The sequence below is a fragment of the Scyliorhinus torazame genome, chromosome 18 (genome assembly GCF_047496885.1).
Source record: "Scyliorhinus torazame isolate Kashiwa2021f chromosome 18, sScyTor2.1, whole genome shotgun sequence".
NCBI lineage: Eukaryota > Metazoa > Chordata > Chondrichthyes > Carcharhiniformes > Scyliorhinidae > Scyliorhinus > Scyliorhinus torazame.
This window is the reverse complement of record NC_092724.1, coordinates 170,323,771-170,339,990: the sequence shown is the minus strand read 5'-3', so window position 1 is coordinate 170,339,990 and position 16,220 is coordinate 170,323,771. Positions and strand designations below refer to the sequence as shown.

Below are 16,220 nucleotides of genomic sequence, written 5' to 3'. Positions count from 1 at the left end.
ATAATTGGGTACTCTAAATTTATAATTTAAAAAAGTTTGATTCGGCTCAAGGTTGTGTTCAGAGAACATCTCACCAAGGCCAGAATTAGTCATTTTCTTGAGAGGATTGAGGATAGGTGTGAGTGGTGCTCGAGGGGGTCTGCAAGCCATACGCATATGTTCTGGTCCTGCCCCAAGTCGGTGGGTTTTTGGGGGCCTTTTCTTTAAACATCATATTGGCAATTTTAAACGTGGATTGGAGCCTGTCCATTGGTTGTGATATTTGGGGTGTCAGACCAGCCGGAACGGGGGACAGGCGATGGTAGATGTTTTGGTTTTTGCCTCTTGCTGGCTCTGATCTGGCTGAGTTGGAGACCGGTAGCACCGCCCAGTGCTACAACATGGTAGGATGACTTGATGGAGTTTTTGCATCTCGAGAAGGTTAGGTTCACGATGAGGGGAGCAGTTGACAGGTTCTATTGTGTCCGATAATATTGCATTTCAAGGATCTGGTCACTTTAAGTGGTTAGTTGTTGGGGGTGGGGGGGGGGGGGGGGGGGGTTGTTGAAAAGGTTGGGGGGTTAATGGGTTTGGTTTGTTATGGTTTGTGGTTTTGATTGTTATTTTGCATATTTTGTATTAAATGTTAAAAACCTAATAAAAATATTTTCTAATTTTTTTTGCCAGAGTCTGAATCACTGGAATTAGCAAAAAATGTAATTACAAATTAAACAATTAGAAATGCAGGAAAAAGAAAAAGAGAGGACAGCAATGGCAGAAGCAAAGGAAAGAGAGGGCAGAGAAAGAAAAAGAGAGGTAATGGCAAGAAAAAACAGTAAAGAGAGAATTTGAACTTCACAAAATGGAAATGAAGAAGAGAGAGATGGAAAAGCAAAGAGAGTATCAACTTAAAATGTTGGAGTTAAAGGCAGAAGTTGAGGAAAGTTGAGAGGAGTAACCCTTCCTCGTCCAAATCCTAGTGGGGATATGGTTAAATATATTCAAGCACTGCCAAGATTCATAAACACCTTTTAAAATCTCATTTAAGTAGTTAAACAATTGAAGTGGCCAAAAACCATGTGGGCGTTGTTGGTTCAAACAAAGTTATTAGGTAGAGCTAAGTCAAGTGTTCGTATCACTATCAGAGGAGGTATCTAGGGATGATGATGTGAGAAAAGCCATGTTAAGTGCATATGAATTAGTCCAGATGTCTACAGACAGAAGTTTAGAAATCTCAGGATGTTTAGGTCATAGGTTATCATAGAATTTATAGTGCAGAAGGAGGCCATTCGGCCCATCGAGTCTGCACCGGCTCTTGGAAAGAGCACCCCACCCAAGGTCAACACCTCCACCCTATGAAATGAAATGAAAATGAAAATCGCTTATTGTCACAAGTCGGCTTCAAATGAAGTTACTGTGAAAAGCCCCTAGTCGCCACATTCCGGCGCCTGTTCGGGGAGGCTGTTACGGGACAGCCCACAACCCAGTAACCTCACCCAACACTAAGGGCAATTTTGGACACTAAGGGCAATTTATCATGGCCAATCCACCTAACCTGCACATCTTTGGACTGTGGGAGGAAACCAGAGCACCCGGAGGAAACCCACGCACACACGGGGAGTATGTGCAGACTCCGCACAGTGACCCAAGCTGGAATCGTTAGGTCAGACGTTTATAAAATTTGAAAGGATCAAACAAAATAATTTTGATAGATGGATAAAAGCATTCAAAATAGACTAACGTATGACTCTCTTAGGAAACGATTATTTTGGAAAAATTTAAAGATTCACTTCCCACAGTAGTGAGAACTCATGTGGAAGAGCAGGCAGATTTTGAATTAGTTCATAAATCACGGTTTGGCTTTCAACATCAATTTCTATGTGACAGATAGAAACTGGGGAAATGAAAAAATCGACAGGTGTTCAAGGAAAAGGGGTCTAGTTGAAGGTATTAAAGAAAGATTAAAAGGAATCTGGATAAAAGAGATAAGAAAACTTAAAATGTTTTCATTGTAATACGGTTAGACAGGCAAAGTCGCAGTGCTGGTTGCTTAAGAAAAACACTGTCAAGACAGATTCTTTAAAACACGATAAGCCAGTGGGGTTTATTAAAGTGGTGAAAGGAACCATGCTTTCAGCTGAAGAGGTGCAAGAGTGTACAGCTGGTTCAGGTTTGTTAATGAGGTGTCAAATCTTTATAAACATTTTATTTACGAGGGTATGGTATACCCATACACAAGGTGGATGAGGTAAAGAGGTTAAGATACAGGTGGAAGTCATTTTTTAATGGTGAGAATATAAGGAAATATGTAAGTTCAGAAGGAGTATTGCCGGAAAAGATTGCAATATATGGGATTACTGGTGAAGTGAGTAGTATTCCATTAGGTACGGCAAGGTTGGAGTCCAGTGACAAGTGGTGGTAGGAATAATAGAGAAATTACCTTTTTCAGGGGTACAGTTTATCCTGGGTAATGATATAGTTGGATCACAGGGGGGAGTGATGCCTACTGTGGTTGAAAAGCAGAACAACTGAAGTGTTGCAAGAAGTATATCCTGGGGTGTTTTCAGATTGTATCATAACAAGAACACAAATATACAGGACAAGGAGAAATTGAGGAATAAAGATAGGGTGGCTGAGGTTCAGATATCAGAAACAATCTTTAGGAGTAAGGAAAACTCAAGCAAACATATAAAAAACATTTTTATTGGCCTGGACTACTTTAGGATGTAGTTGAATTTTGCCGTATATGTCACAAATGTCAGGTAATAGGGAAACTTCAAGCGGTGAATAAAACCAGCACTTGAGGAACCTTTTACAAGGGTCCTAATTGATTGCAACCCTTCCAAAGGCACAAAGTGGGAATCGGTATTTGTTGACCGTAATGGATGTCTCTACTAGATTTCTGGAGGCCATTCCATTAAGAAATATTACAGCTAATAGGGCTGTAGAGGAGTTAACTACATTTTAAAAAAAAGATAGGGACTACCAAATGAAATTCAATCAGATTATGGATCCAATTTTATGTCAAAATTATTCAGGGAAGTTATGGATAGCTTTGAAGTAAAGCAGCTTAAATCAACTGCGTATCACCCAGAGTCACAAGGAACATGAGAAAGGTGGCATCAAATTTTAAAGACAATGTTAAGGGTCTACAGTCAGGATTATGCAGAGGATTGGGATAAATTTGAACTATATGCAATTAGGGATGAACCTAATTAATCAATTAAATTCAGTCCATTTGAATTGATTTTTGGCCATGAGGTAAGAGGACCACTTAAATTGATCAAAGAGAAATTAGTCAGTCAATGTTCTGAGACTACCTTGCTGGTGTCTAACTTTAGGGAGAGATTAACTAGGGCTGGTGAGTTGGCTGGAAAGCATTTAAAATTATCACAGCATGCAATGGAGAAGGCAGATAAGTAACAAAGAAATGTGTAGTTTTGTTAGTGGGGAAAAAGTATTAGTATTGTTACCAATGGTAGGTGAACCACTAAAAGCAAGATTTAGTGGACCTGATCAAATTGAAAGGAAATCGAATGAGGTGAATTATTTGATAAGAACGCCAAATAGAAGGAAAGCTCACAAGAGTGTGACATATTAACATGATAGGAATTTTAATATGGAAGGAAAGCAGGAGCGGTTAGTTGTTGGAACTCGGAGAAGAGATGAATCCAGATGATTCGGAATTTGACATTACCCAAATTGGATTGCGTAATGAGGAAGTGATAAGAAATTGGGAACATTACAGAGTTACCTTCCAGAGGAAAATGACCTGAAAGAGTTATTTCATTCACGTGGAGCTATATGTGTGGGCAAACTGGGAAGTACAAAATTAATTATACATGTAGATGTGGGAAATGCTATTCCAATTATGCAACATTCATATAGACTTAATCCACTAAAGTTGGCAGAGATACCAAAAGGAGATTGAAAAGCACACTTCAGAATGATATCACTGAAGTGAGTTAAAGAACATACGAACTAGGAGCAGGAGTAGGCCATCTGGCCCCTCGAGCCTGCTCCGCCATTCAATGAGATCATGGCTGATCTTTTGTGGACTCAGCTCCACTTTCCGGCCCGAACACCATAACCCTTAATCCCTTTATTCTTCAAAAAACTATCTATCTTTATCTTAAAAACATTTAATGAAGGAGCCTCTACTGCTTCACTGGGCAAGGAATTCCATAGATTCACAACCCTTTGGGTGAAGAAGTTCCTCCTAAACTCAGTCCTAAATCTACTTCCCCTTATTTTGAGGCTATGCCCCCTAGTTCTGCTTTCACCCGCCAGTGGAAACAACCTGCCCGCATCTATCCTATCTATTCCCTTCATAATCTTATATGTTTCTATAAGATCCCCCCTCATCCTTCTAAATTCCAACGAGTACAGTCCCAGTCTACTCAACCTCTCTTCGTAATCCAACCCCTTCAGCTCTGGGATTAACCTAGTGAATCTCCTCTGCACACCCTCCAGTGCCAGTGCGTCCTTTCTCAAGTAAGGAGACCAAAACTGAACACACTACTCCAGGTGTGGCCTCACTAACACCTTATACAATTGCAGCAGAACCTCCCTAGTCTTAAACTCCATCCCTCTAGCAATGAAGGACAAAATTCCATTTGCCTTCTTAATCACCTGTTGCACCTGAAAACCAACTTTCTGCGACTCATGCACTAGCACACCCAGATCTCTCTGCACAGCAGCATGTTTTAATTTTTTATCATTTAAATAATAATCCCTTTTGCCGTTATTCTTACCAAAATGGATAACCTCACATTTGTCAACATTGTATTCCATCTGCCAGACCCTAGCCCATTCACTTAGCCTGTCCAAATCCCTCTGCAGACTTCCGGTATCCTCTGCACTTTTTGCTTTACCACTTATCTGTCGTCTGCAAACTTGGACACACTGCCCTTGGTCCCCAACTCCAAATCATCTATGTAAATTGTGAACAGTTGTGGGCCCAACACTGATCCCTGAGGGACACCACTAGCCACTGATTGCCAACCAGAGAAACACCCATTAATCCCCACTCTTTGCTTTCTATTAATTAACCAATCCTCTATCCATGCTCCTACTTTCCCCTTAATGCCATGCATCTTTATCTTATGCAACAACCTTTTGTGTGGCACCTTGTCAAAGGCCTTCTGGAAATCCAGATATACCACATCCATTGGCTCCCCGTTATCTACCGCACTGTTAATGTCCTCAAAAAATTCCACTAAATTAGTTAGGCACGACCTGCCCTTTATGAACCCATGCTGCGTCTGTCCAATGGGACAATTTCCATCCAGATGCCTCGCTATTTCTTCCTTGATGATAAGATTCCAGCATTTTCCCTACTACCGAAGTCAAGCTCACTGGCCTATAATTACCCACTTTCTGCCTACCTCCTTTTTTAAACAGTGGTGTCACGTTTGCTAATTTCCAATCCGCCGGGACCACCCCAGAGTCTAGTGAATTTTGGTAAATTATCACTAGTGCATTTGCAATTTCCCTAGCCATCTCTTTTAGCACTCTGGGATGCATTCCATCAGGGCCAGGAGACTTGTCTACCTTTAGCCCCATTAGCTTGCCCATCACTACCTCCTTGGTGATATCAATCCTCTCAAGGTCCTCACCTGTCATAGCCTCATTTCCATCAGTCACTGGCATGTTATTTGTGTCTTCCACTGTGAAGACCGACCCAAAAAACCTGTTCAGTTCCTCAGCCATTTCCTCATCTCCCATTATTAAATCTCCCTTCTCATCCTCTAAAGAACCAATATTTACCTTAGCCACTCTTTTTTGTTTTATGTATTTGTAGAAACTTTTACTATCTGTTTTTATATTCTGAGCAAGTTTACTCATAATCTATCTTACTCTTCTTTATAGCTTTTTTAGTAGCTTTCTGTTGCCCCCTAAAGATTTCCCAGTCCTCTAGTCTCCCACTGATCTTTGCTACTTTGTATGTTTTTTCCTTCAATTTGATACTCTCCCTTATTTCCTTAGATATCCACGGTCGATTTTCCCTCTTTTTACCGTCCTTCCTTTTTGTTGGTATAAACCTTTGCTGGGCACTGTGAAAAATCACTTGGAAGGTTCTCCACTGTTCCTCAACTGTTTCACCATAAAGTCTTTGCTCCCAGTCTACCTTAGCTAGTTCTTCTCTCATCCCATTGTAATCTCCTTTGTTTAAGCACAAAACACTAGTGCTTGATTTTACCTTCTCACCCTCCATCTGTATTTTAAATTCCACCATATTGTGATCGCTCCTTCCGAGAGGATCCCTAACTATGAGATCCTGAATCAATCCTGTCTCATTACACAGGACCAGATCTAGGACCGCTTGTTCCCTCGTAGGTTCCATTACATACTGTTCGAGGAATCTATCGCGGATACATTCTATACACTCCTCCTCAAGGCTGCCTTGACCGACCTGGTTAAACCAATCAACATGTAGATTAAAATCCCCCATGATAACTGCTGTACCATTTCTACATGCATCTGTTATTTCTTTGTTTATTGCCTGCCCCACCATAATGTTACTATTTGGTGTTACGAGTTGCAGGGATTGGAGCTCACCTCTTGTGGTCGGACCAAAACCAGATGGAACGCAATGATTGTGTGTGGACTATAGGAAATTCAATGCAGTTAACAAGTCAGATTTGTATCAGATTCCTCGTTTGGAAAACTGTATTGAAAAAGGTGGGACAAGCAGATTTTATTACCAAAATTGGTAATATTACCAGTTTTGGTCTCCTTATCAGAGGAAGGATGTTCTTGCTGTGTAGAGGGAGTGCAGAGAAGTTTAACCAGACAGATTCCTAGGATGTCAGGATGGATGAATGAGTAGAGATCGAGTCGGATAGGATTGTATTCGTTGGGTTTCGGAAGAATTACGGGAATATCATAGAAACCTAACAGACCTGGACAGGGTAGAAGCAAGAAGGATATTCCGTGTGGTGAAGGGGTCACAATCTAAGGATACCGGGTAGACCATTTAGGACTGAGATGAGGAGAAATTTCTTCACCCAGAGCGTGGTCGACCTGTGGAATTCGCACAAGTAGTTAAGGCCAAAACATTGCATGTTTTCATGAAGCAGTTAGGTATAACACTTAGGATGAAGGGAATCAAAGGATATAGTGGGGGTAGGGAAAATCAGGCCACGAGTTGGATGATCAGTCATAATCATAATGACTGGCAGCGCAGGCTCGAGGGGCTGAACGGCCTCCTCCTGCTCCTATTATCTATGCCTCTCTGTTTCTATGCAAGTACCTTTATCAGACAGGGCAAAGGAAGTTTCAGCTTTTGTAACACCAATTGGTCTGTATCAGTTTAAAGTTATGGAATGAAGAATGCGTCAGCAACATTCCAAACACTAACCAACAAGAATTGTGCAGTGTACAGAGACGATCTGGTGGTGTTCAGTCAAACATGGAAAGAGAATTTGGGGCATTTAAAGGAATTGTTCGATAGACTACAGGAAGCTTGCTTGTGGTAAACTTGACTAAAAGGGAGTTTGTGAAAGCCTAAGTCACATTCTTGGACCATACAGTTGGATATAGTCAGGTGGCCCCATGGAAGGTGAAAATGAAAGCTATTGGGAAGCTCCCAATATCATCAACCAGAAGGGAAGTTCGGAGATTTCTGGGCATGCGTGGTTCTACTGGAAATTCACGCCACATTTCAGCAGTGCGGTTGTTACACTGACTGAACTTTTTTTTAAAACGGGAAATTCATTGATGTCAGAATGTCAGGAGGCATTTGACAATCTGAAAACGGATTTAACCACTGTACCAGTTTTGGCGACACCAAATTATGACAAGCAATTTAAGGTGGCCACTGATGTGGGTAATGTGAGCTTCGGTGCTGTACTGTCACAAGTAGACGACGAAGGTACAGAAAGACCTGTTGGTAATTTTTCCAGTAAACTAAATGTTCATCAACAGAATTATTCGACCATCGAAAAGGAGACAATGAGTTTGGTATTGGCGCTGGTAATGAACAGCACTTAAAGTTGAAATGGCTTTGGAAAATGAAATAATTTTTTCATATGGCTCGCTCTTTTTTTAAAAATGGGGGAGTTGTGATAAATGTAGAAATTGTTATATATTTTATATTCCGTTGCAGTAATGTTATTAAAAACCCTAGTTTAAAATACATATTCAGGCAGGGGTCTACTAAAGCTGGAATTAATGAGCAGTACAAGGTGAGGTAATCATTCATTCCAACCACTTACTTGGTTAAAGATAAAGAGCTATAATGAGATGGTTGCTGAAGATTCATAGAGTGTACTTAGTCCTAGCTAAGCAGGTCATGGAACTTAGTGGGATAGAGATGATGTAATTAACAGGGAGAGCCAGGTCTGTCTGTAGTTTTGTAGTCTGTACCAAGATTTTAAATTGAACAGCAGTTCTGTCAAATGCTGTTACGCTGAGCAGAAGTGCACTTGATCTGCTCTTGAAATGAATTCTCTCCAAGAGTCTCTACACAGATATGCAACCTGTTTTGTTAACTTTATTTATAAGTGGCATTGAAAGTGTATTGGGTTGCTTAATTGTAATTGGTGGCAGGTGTAGATAGTAAGTTCAAGTTTTTCCTTTCATTCAAGAACTGTTTAACTGTTAGTTGTAACGCTATTTCTTTTATGTTAATGTGGTTAGTTCGGTGTGTGTAAAAATAAATTCAAATCTAGCGTGGCCAATTCACCTACCCTGCACATCTTTGGGTTGTGAGGGTGAGACCCACGCAGACACGGGGAGAATGTGCAAACTCCACACGGGACAGTGACCCGGGGCCGGGATTGAACCCAGGTCCTGGCGCCGTGAGGCAGCAGCGCTAACCACTGTGCCGCCCTTAATTCGGTGTTTAAATTAAATTTGATTGTAACAAAGATACCTATTGACCAGAGTCATTACTCCTCAGGTGAAGTAACCTTTCCTCTCAGTTTTACAAATTTAAAAAGATTGTTTGGGTTTCTCGTCTGGTATCTTAACAGTATCTGGAATTCCAAGTGCAAATTCAATTTGATTCTTATACTCTCTGCTCCCCAATATTTGGGCTCCTTGGTGCCACATTCTATCAACTACTGTTTTAATGTCAAGGACATTCTCATCATCTCATCTCTGGCATCCAACTCTTATCCATATTCGGACCTAGGCAGTAATGAGACCTGAAGCCTGAATAGTATAACTTTATCCACAAGTGTTCATATACATACATCCTATAGCTGAGAGAGATAGTTGAATGACTCAAGGATATATAGATCAGCAATATATGGTTCAAAGATATAAAAGAATTGTGGCGATGGAGCATAAATGCTGCACGTCCAAAAGACTTAACTTCCGAGAATCACTACTTTATTAGGAGGATCTACTTTTGAATATGTGCGCGTTCATTGTGCTGCTATCACTGAATGAAGTGAGTTAGTGGCACCAAAGCTGGTCACCTTGTGCTGATGATAAAGCAGATGGGCATTAGTAATAAAAGTGGAAAGGATAGACTGAGGCACAATTTTTGCACTTGTACAGGTGGATCATGTGTTGTGTACCTGTTGAGCCTGGTGTTTTCATGCAAGGCAACTCATCACTGTATAATCATGTGGCCCACTCATTATTTTAACACATATAGCCACCATACATAGAAAATCCAAGCAGGAGGCAGCATTCGCCCTTCGGGCCTGCTCCGCCATTCATTATGATCATGGCTGATCATAAAGTTCAATACCCTGATCCCGCCTTCCCCTCATATCCCTTGTTCCCTTTAAACCCAAGAGCTATATCTAATATCTCTAAAAGCAAGACTTTAATCGAATAATATAAAGAAACAGGTCATTGAGAATGTGATGCAATCAGAAACACTTGCTTGGATTTTCCCATCTATTAATCATAGGTCCGTGCATACACAACCACTCTAAACAAATTCTTTTAGATCATTGGTTAAGCTCACTGATACGTCAATATTCACTTAGAAACCAAATTCATTAATTTTTATCTGATAAATGTGTTAGAATGAAGACCACGAGAAAATATTTATTCCCACCATCATTCAGGCAACAACTACAAACCTACCGAATCACTGACATGGGGGCAAAGATCAACGAGTTTGCTGCCATCACTGGTACTCATTGAGCACCTGAAGAAAAAAAAGAGGAACAGACTGTCATTCAATACATATCTTGATTACTATACAGTATTAAGTTGGACCCACAAAATAAACCACATCTAAAAACAGAAAATAGTGTATCTGTAAACATTGTACAGTAAAGGTTGGAGATATGAACAATATAGAGTTGGGGGAGAGGAAGTAACAGAACAAATGAGATATCAAATCTTAACAGACAGTTATGGGGCGGCACACTGCCGCCTCACAGCTCGAGGGACCCGTGTTCAATTCCAGCCTCAGGTGACTGAGAAGTTTGCACTTTCTCCCAGTGTCTGCATGGGTTTCCTCCGGTGCTCCAGTTTCCTCTCTCAGTCCAAAGTGCAGGTTAGGTGGATTGGCCATTAGTGTCCAAAAGGTTAGGTGGGGTTACTGGGTTACGGAGATACGGTGGAGACGTGGGCTTAAGTAGGGTGGTCTTTCCATGGGCCGGTCCAGACTCGATGGGCCAAATGGCCTCCTTCTGCACTGTAAATTCTATGCTTCTATGAGCTGTGGTTCAGTTGGTAACACTCTCTGAACCGAGTCAGAAGGTAATGGGTTCAAGCCCCAATCCAGAAACAAATCCACAATCCATCCCAAGTACAGCACTGATGTAGTCATCCTCTCGCTGTTGAGATGTAAAATTCAAGAACATAGTCTGCCCCACCAGGTAGACATAAAAGATGCTGTGGTATTATTTTTAGACAGTAAGAGAGCTCTCTCATGTCCTGACCAATATTTATTCCTCAACAACAGAATATCTGGTCATTTATATCATTACTGTTTATGGGGCAGCCACTGGAGGGATTCTGCTAAACTGAGTGGAGAAAATTAACTGAGGAAATATAGAAATAGATTCCCCAGGCCTCCAATATTTTAATAGATAATCGCTGCTATGTAAAATAAAGCAAAGGAAACATTTATTCACAATGCTTAACAGCGTCAAAGATTTACAACTGGAGGCTCAGGGGCTAATATCACATCGGAGCTTCTCAACATGTGCTGTTTTGAGCAGAAAGTAGTGAAAATAAAAAAGTGCAACTTCAAAAAAGATTTTGCAACAATTCCCCTTTCTCACTGCCAAAGGGACTAAACTCCTCATACTATTCAATAAGTGCTGGATGCAACCCAACACTTTTCTCAACTCATTACATGACAGCATTATTGGAGTACATTCAGCAAGTAGATTGTTGCAGCTCAAGGCAGCATTTCACCAAGACCTTCTCAAAGCAATGAGAGAGGGGCAATGAATGCACGCCTAGCTGCTGATGCCCAAATCCTGAACTGAAAACTTCCACCAGTTAAACCAGATATCCAAACTTAAGCACTTGATCAAAATGAACATCAACTACAGATTGCAAGAACCTTGGCTAATTCTTTGCCTTCCTCAATCACAGGAGCGAAGTCTATTGTAATATTTCTACTGCTATTCCTATGGAGAATTGCAAGTTTCAGCACAGACTGACGATTGAATCTGATGTTATTGGTCGGCACAGCTTAGAACCAACAGGATAATTATTTCTACTATATAATAAAGCTGATTATAAAATCAAACCCAACGACAAGTCGCTCCTTCCATAGCCCCATTTTACACAACCATATAAAAATATACACAATTAAAATGAAAGAGCATGGAGTGATACCTGGCTCCGTTTGATAGTTTTAGGATAAGCTGGGCCACAATGTTGTCAACTTTTCCTAGCCAGCAATCGAAGGCTATGTAGTCACCATAGACAAATGGCTGAGAAAGAACATGTGTATTAAATCGTTAGATTTAAATAAGGAGTCAGTTTTGATTTTGCATTAAAACATTTTTTTTTTTTTTTTTTTAAACAAAAGTGCATTATGCCACACAGAAACAATCATACACTTCAAAAGTAATTTTCCGAGTCACAGATGTTACATGAAAGTACGAGTTCTTGTACAACAGATGTTTAATACCATGCACAACTTCTGCAGACTCAGCAATGGTGCTGAGGGGGCTTGGGATTTGCAAGCACTGGGGAGAAAGAGCAGATAGCTACAAGCAGCAGCAGTAACAGGCCAGAAAGAATAGTTACAGTAGAAAAGGAAAACTCTTCAGGGCTACGGGGGAAGAAAAACCTCTATCACAGAGTGCAGTGGTGGCTGGGACACTAAAAAAACATAGGAGGCAGATAGTTTTTTAATTAGAAGGAAAAGAAGGATTATGGGGAGTGGGCAGGAAGGTGGAGATGAGGCCAAGATCGGATCAGCCATGATGGTAATGAATGGCGGAGCAGGCGCAAGGGCTGAATTGCCGACTCCCGGTTATGTTCTTTGTTGTATGAAACAGCAGAGGAAGATGTGAATTTGACTGATCATGACTAGAAAGTCCACTAAATGGATAAAACTCGTCCAAAAGGTGAACAAGGCGGAGGAAGAGGCACATTTAAGGAAATATCCTTCACCAGCAGATAAAGACCTGGGTTGGGAAGCAACTGTGGTTTCTGTAGCGTAGGAGGCCAGGACAGAGTGATGGGGAGGGTGCTTTTTTATTATTTCATGGGAGAGCACGTCACTGGTAAAACCTGCATTTATTGGCCATCCCTAATTGGATTGAGAAGGTGGTAGCGAGCTGCTTTCGTGAACCACTGTAACCCATGTGGTGTAGACATAACATAGTTAGGGAGGCAGTTCCAGAACTTTGAACCTGCAGCACTGAAGGATAGTTCCAAATCAGGATGGTGTGTGGCTTTGGGGTGAACTTGAAGATGCTGATGTACCCATCCACCTGCTGCCCTTGTCCTTCTAAGTGGCAAGGGTCACAGGTTTGAAAGATGCAGCTGAAGATGCTTTGGTGAGTTGCTGCAGTGCGTCTTGCTGATGGTACACACTGCTGCCACTGTGTAGTCTTGGAAGGAGTGAATTTTTAAGATGGTGGATGGGGAGCCAATCAAGCGGCTGCTTTGTCCTGGATGGTATTGAGCCTTTCTAGTGTTGTTGGAGCTGCGCTCATTCAGCCAAGCGAAGAGTATTCCATCACACTGCTGACATGCGCACAGGCTTTGGGGAGTCAGGATGTGTGTTACTCAGAATTCTCATCTCCAAACTGCTCTTTCAGCCAGTGTTTATATAGAGACAAAGAAACACAAAAACTAGGAGCAGCGGTAGACCATTCAACCCTTTGAGCCCGCTCCACCGTTCAATATGATCATGGCTGATTCTCTATCGCACGGCCATATTCCCGCCCCATCCCCATACCCCTTGATGCCATTAAAATCTAAAAATTATTTAACTCTTTAACACATTCAGTGACTTGCCCTCCACAGCCTTCTGTGGTAGAGAATGGAGTTAAGAAAGTTTTCTTCATCTCAGTCCTAAATGGTCTCCCCTGTATCCTGAGAGTGTGACCCTGGTTCTAGATTCCCCAACCAAGGAAACATGCTCCCTGCATCTAGTCTGTCAGCCCTGTTAGAATTTTCTACGTTTCAATCCGATCTCCTCTCATTCTTCTCAACTCCAGTGAACACAGGCCCAGTCAATCCAATCTCTCTTCATAGGACAGTCACGCCAAGCCCAGTATCAGCCTAATGAACCTCCATTGCACTCCCTCTGTGGAATGTATAATCCTCTCTCAAGTAGGGAGAACAAAACTGCGCACAATACTCCATGTGTGGACTCACCAAGGCCCTGTAAATCTGCAATAAAGCATCCCTACTTCTGAACTCAAATCCTCTTTAGGGTGGTGCAGTAGCAGTGGTTAGCACCGTGGCTTCACAGCGCCAGGGTCCCAGGTTCGATTCCCGTTTGAGTCACTATCCTGTGCGGAGTCTGCACGTTCTCCCAGTGTCTGCTTAGGTTTCCTCCGGCGCTCCGTTTTCCTCCCGCAGTCCAAAGACGTGCAGGTTAGGTGGATTGGCCATGATCAATTGCCCCTTAGTGTCCAAAAGATTAGGTGGAGTTACTGGGTTACGAGGATAGGGTGGAGGTGTGGGCTTAAGGCCCGTGCAGACTCGATGGGCCAAATGGCCTGCTTCTGCACTGTAAATTCTATGATTCTATGAACAGTTTTGCTCCCCTTATCTAATGGAGGCAGTCCAGAGAAGGGTCAGTAGGTTGATCCCGGGTATGGAGGGATTTTGAGGAGATGTTAAGTAAATTGGACTTATATTCATTGGGAGTTTAGAAGAATGAGGCGAATTTATTGAGGCATATGGAACTCTCAGGAAGCTTGACAGGTGCCGAGAGGTTGTTTCCCCTTGTGGGAGTCGAGGGCCAGAGGACCTAATCTTGGGTAAGGGGTTGCCCATTTAAGACCACAGACCATAAGGTATAGGAGCAGAATTAGGCCACTTGGTCCATTGAGTTTGCTCCGCCATCATGGCTAATATGTTCCTGATCCCCATTCTCCTGCCTTCTTCTCAGACGAGATGAGGAGGAATTTCTTCTCTCAGAGGATAGTGAATGTGTGAAATTCTTTACCGCAGAGAGCTGTAGAGTCTGGGTTAAGTATGTTCAATGCTGAGATGGACAGATGTATAATCAGTGAGGGAATCAAGAGTTATGGGGATAAGGAGGGTTTTTTTTGTTCATGGGCTGTGTCAGCATTTACTGTCCATCCCTAATTGTACTTGACAGGCAGTTGAGCGTCAATCACATTGTTGTGGGTCTGGAGTCACATGTCGGCCAGACCGGGTAGGGACGGCAGATTTCCTTCCCTAAAGGATATTAGTGAACCAGGTGGGTTTTTACGACAATCGACAATGGTTTGTCATCATTAGATTTTTTATTCCAGATTTTAATTGAATTCAAATTTCACCATCTGCAGTGACGGGATTTGAACCTGGATCCCCAGAGCATTACTCTGGGTCTCTGGTTAACTAGTCCAGTGACAATACCACTACCCCACCCCCCCAAAGCCTGTCCAGCATCTACAAGGTGCATGTAAATGGGATACTCGTCACTTGCTGGATGAGTGCAGCTCCAGCAACATTCAAGAACCTCAACACCATCCACGACAAAGCAGCCCCGCTTGATTGCTCCCCTTCCACAAACATTCAAACCCTCCATCACCGACAGACAGTGGCATCCTTGTGTACCATCTACAAGATGCACTGCAGTAACTCACCAAGGTTCCTTAGACAACAGCTTCAAAACGCTTGACCACTACCATCTTGAAGGACGAGAGCAGCAGGTACCTGGGAACCCCACCACCTGGGGGTTCCCCTCCAAGTCACTCACCATCCCGACTTGGTCACTGGGTCAAAATCCTGAAACTCCCTCCCTAACAGCACAGAGTGTACCTACACGTTAAGGACTGCAGTGGTTCACGAAGGCAACTCACCAACACGAGGGGTCTGGATATAACAGATAGGGAGAAATTTTTCCCACTCATAAAACAATTAAGAATGAGGGGGCCTGGAAGTGTGGTGGAGGCAGGTTCAATTAAGGCATTCAAGAGGGCATTAGATGATTATTTGAACGGAAACCATGTGCAGTATTAAAGGGAAAAGGCAGGAGAATGGCACGAAGGCCTAATAATCATAGGCATGATGGCTGAATGGTTTCCTTCTGCGCTGTAACAATTCTGTGATCTACAATGCACTTCCAAGTGTATTAGAGGCAGATTCAATTATGATTTTCAAAAGGAAATTTAACTTGAAGAGGAAAAACTTGCAGGTCTACAAGAAAAACGCAGAGGTATGGAACTAGCTGAATTGCTCTTACAGGAAGCTGAATGGGACTCAACTGGTCTTTTTCCGTGCTGTAGCCATTCTATGGATGCGCAGTGTAATGCAAAGAGGCAGGATGCAGAGCGCTTGTGCGCTTAAGAGAGAGAGAGAGATGGTGTTCATGGCCATTTGGAAAGAGGAGGAGGAAAAAGAACAAGAATATTTTATAAGCAGTGCCTTGGGGCAGCGAAATGATGAATCCCATCATAGCACAGCTGTGCTCCACTGTGGCTAAAACGGTGGTTGGCTCTTTGGACTGGACTCTGCTTAGCTTGGCACCCTGAGCAGGTGTTGTAGTAGAACAGCAAAACTGTATCAGGTGAATAACCAGCAATGGGCCAAAGATTAATTTTAGCAGCTCCAAATGCAATGAAACTGTGGACATATCCTGGAGATGGAACTTGGGAGATTCCAGGATAACGTCA

General features: G+C 42.3%; 1 protein-coding gene across 3 annotated transcripts in view; it reads right to left on the bottom strand.

The window, feature by feature from the left end:
* ube2o (ubiquitin conjugating enzyme E2 O) overlaps window positions 1-16,220 on the bottom strand; it is a 202,426-nt gene that overhangs the window by 116,314 nt on the left and 69,892 nt on the right. For all 3 annotated transcript variants that reach the window (XM_072483904.1, XM_072483905.1, XM_072483906.1), the window contains exons 4-5: window positions 11,746-11,843; window positions 10,030-10,093 (exon numbers count right to left, since the gene is read on the bottom strand). In XM_072483904.1, coding sequence (XP_072340005.1) covers window positions 10,030-10,093; window positions 11,746-11,843 — 162 coding nt within the window. The remainder of the gene's footprint in view (window positions 1-10,029; window positions 10,094-11,745; window positions 11,844-16,220) is intronic.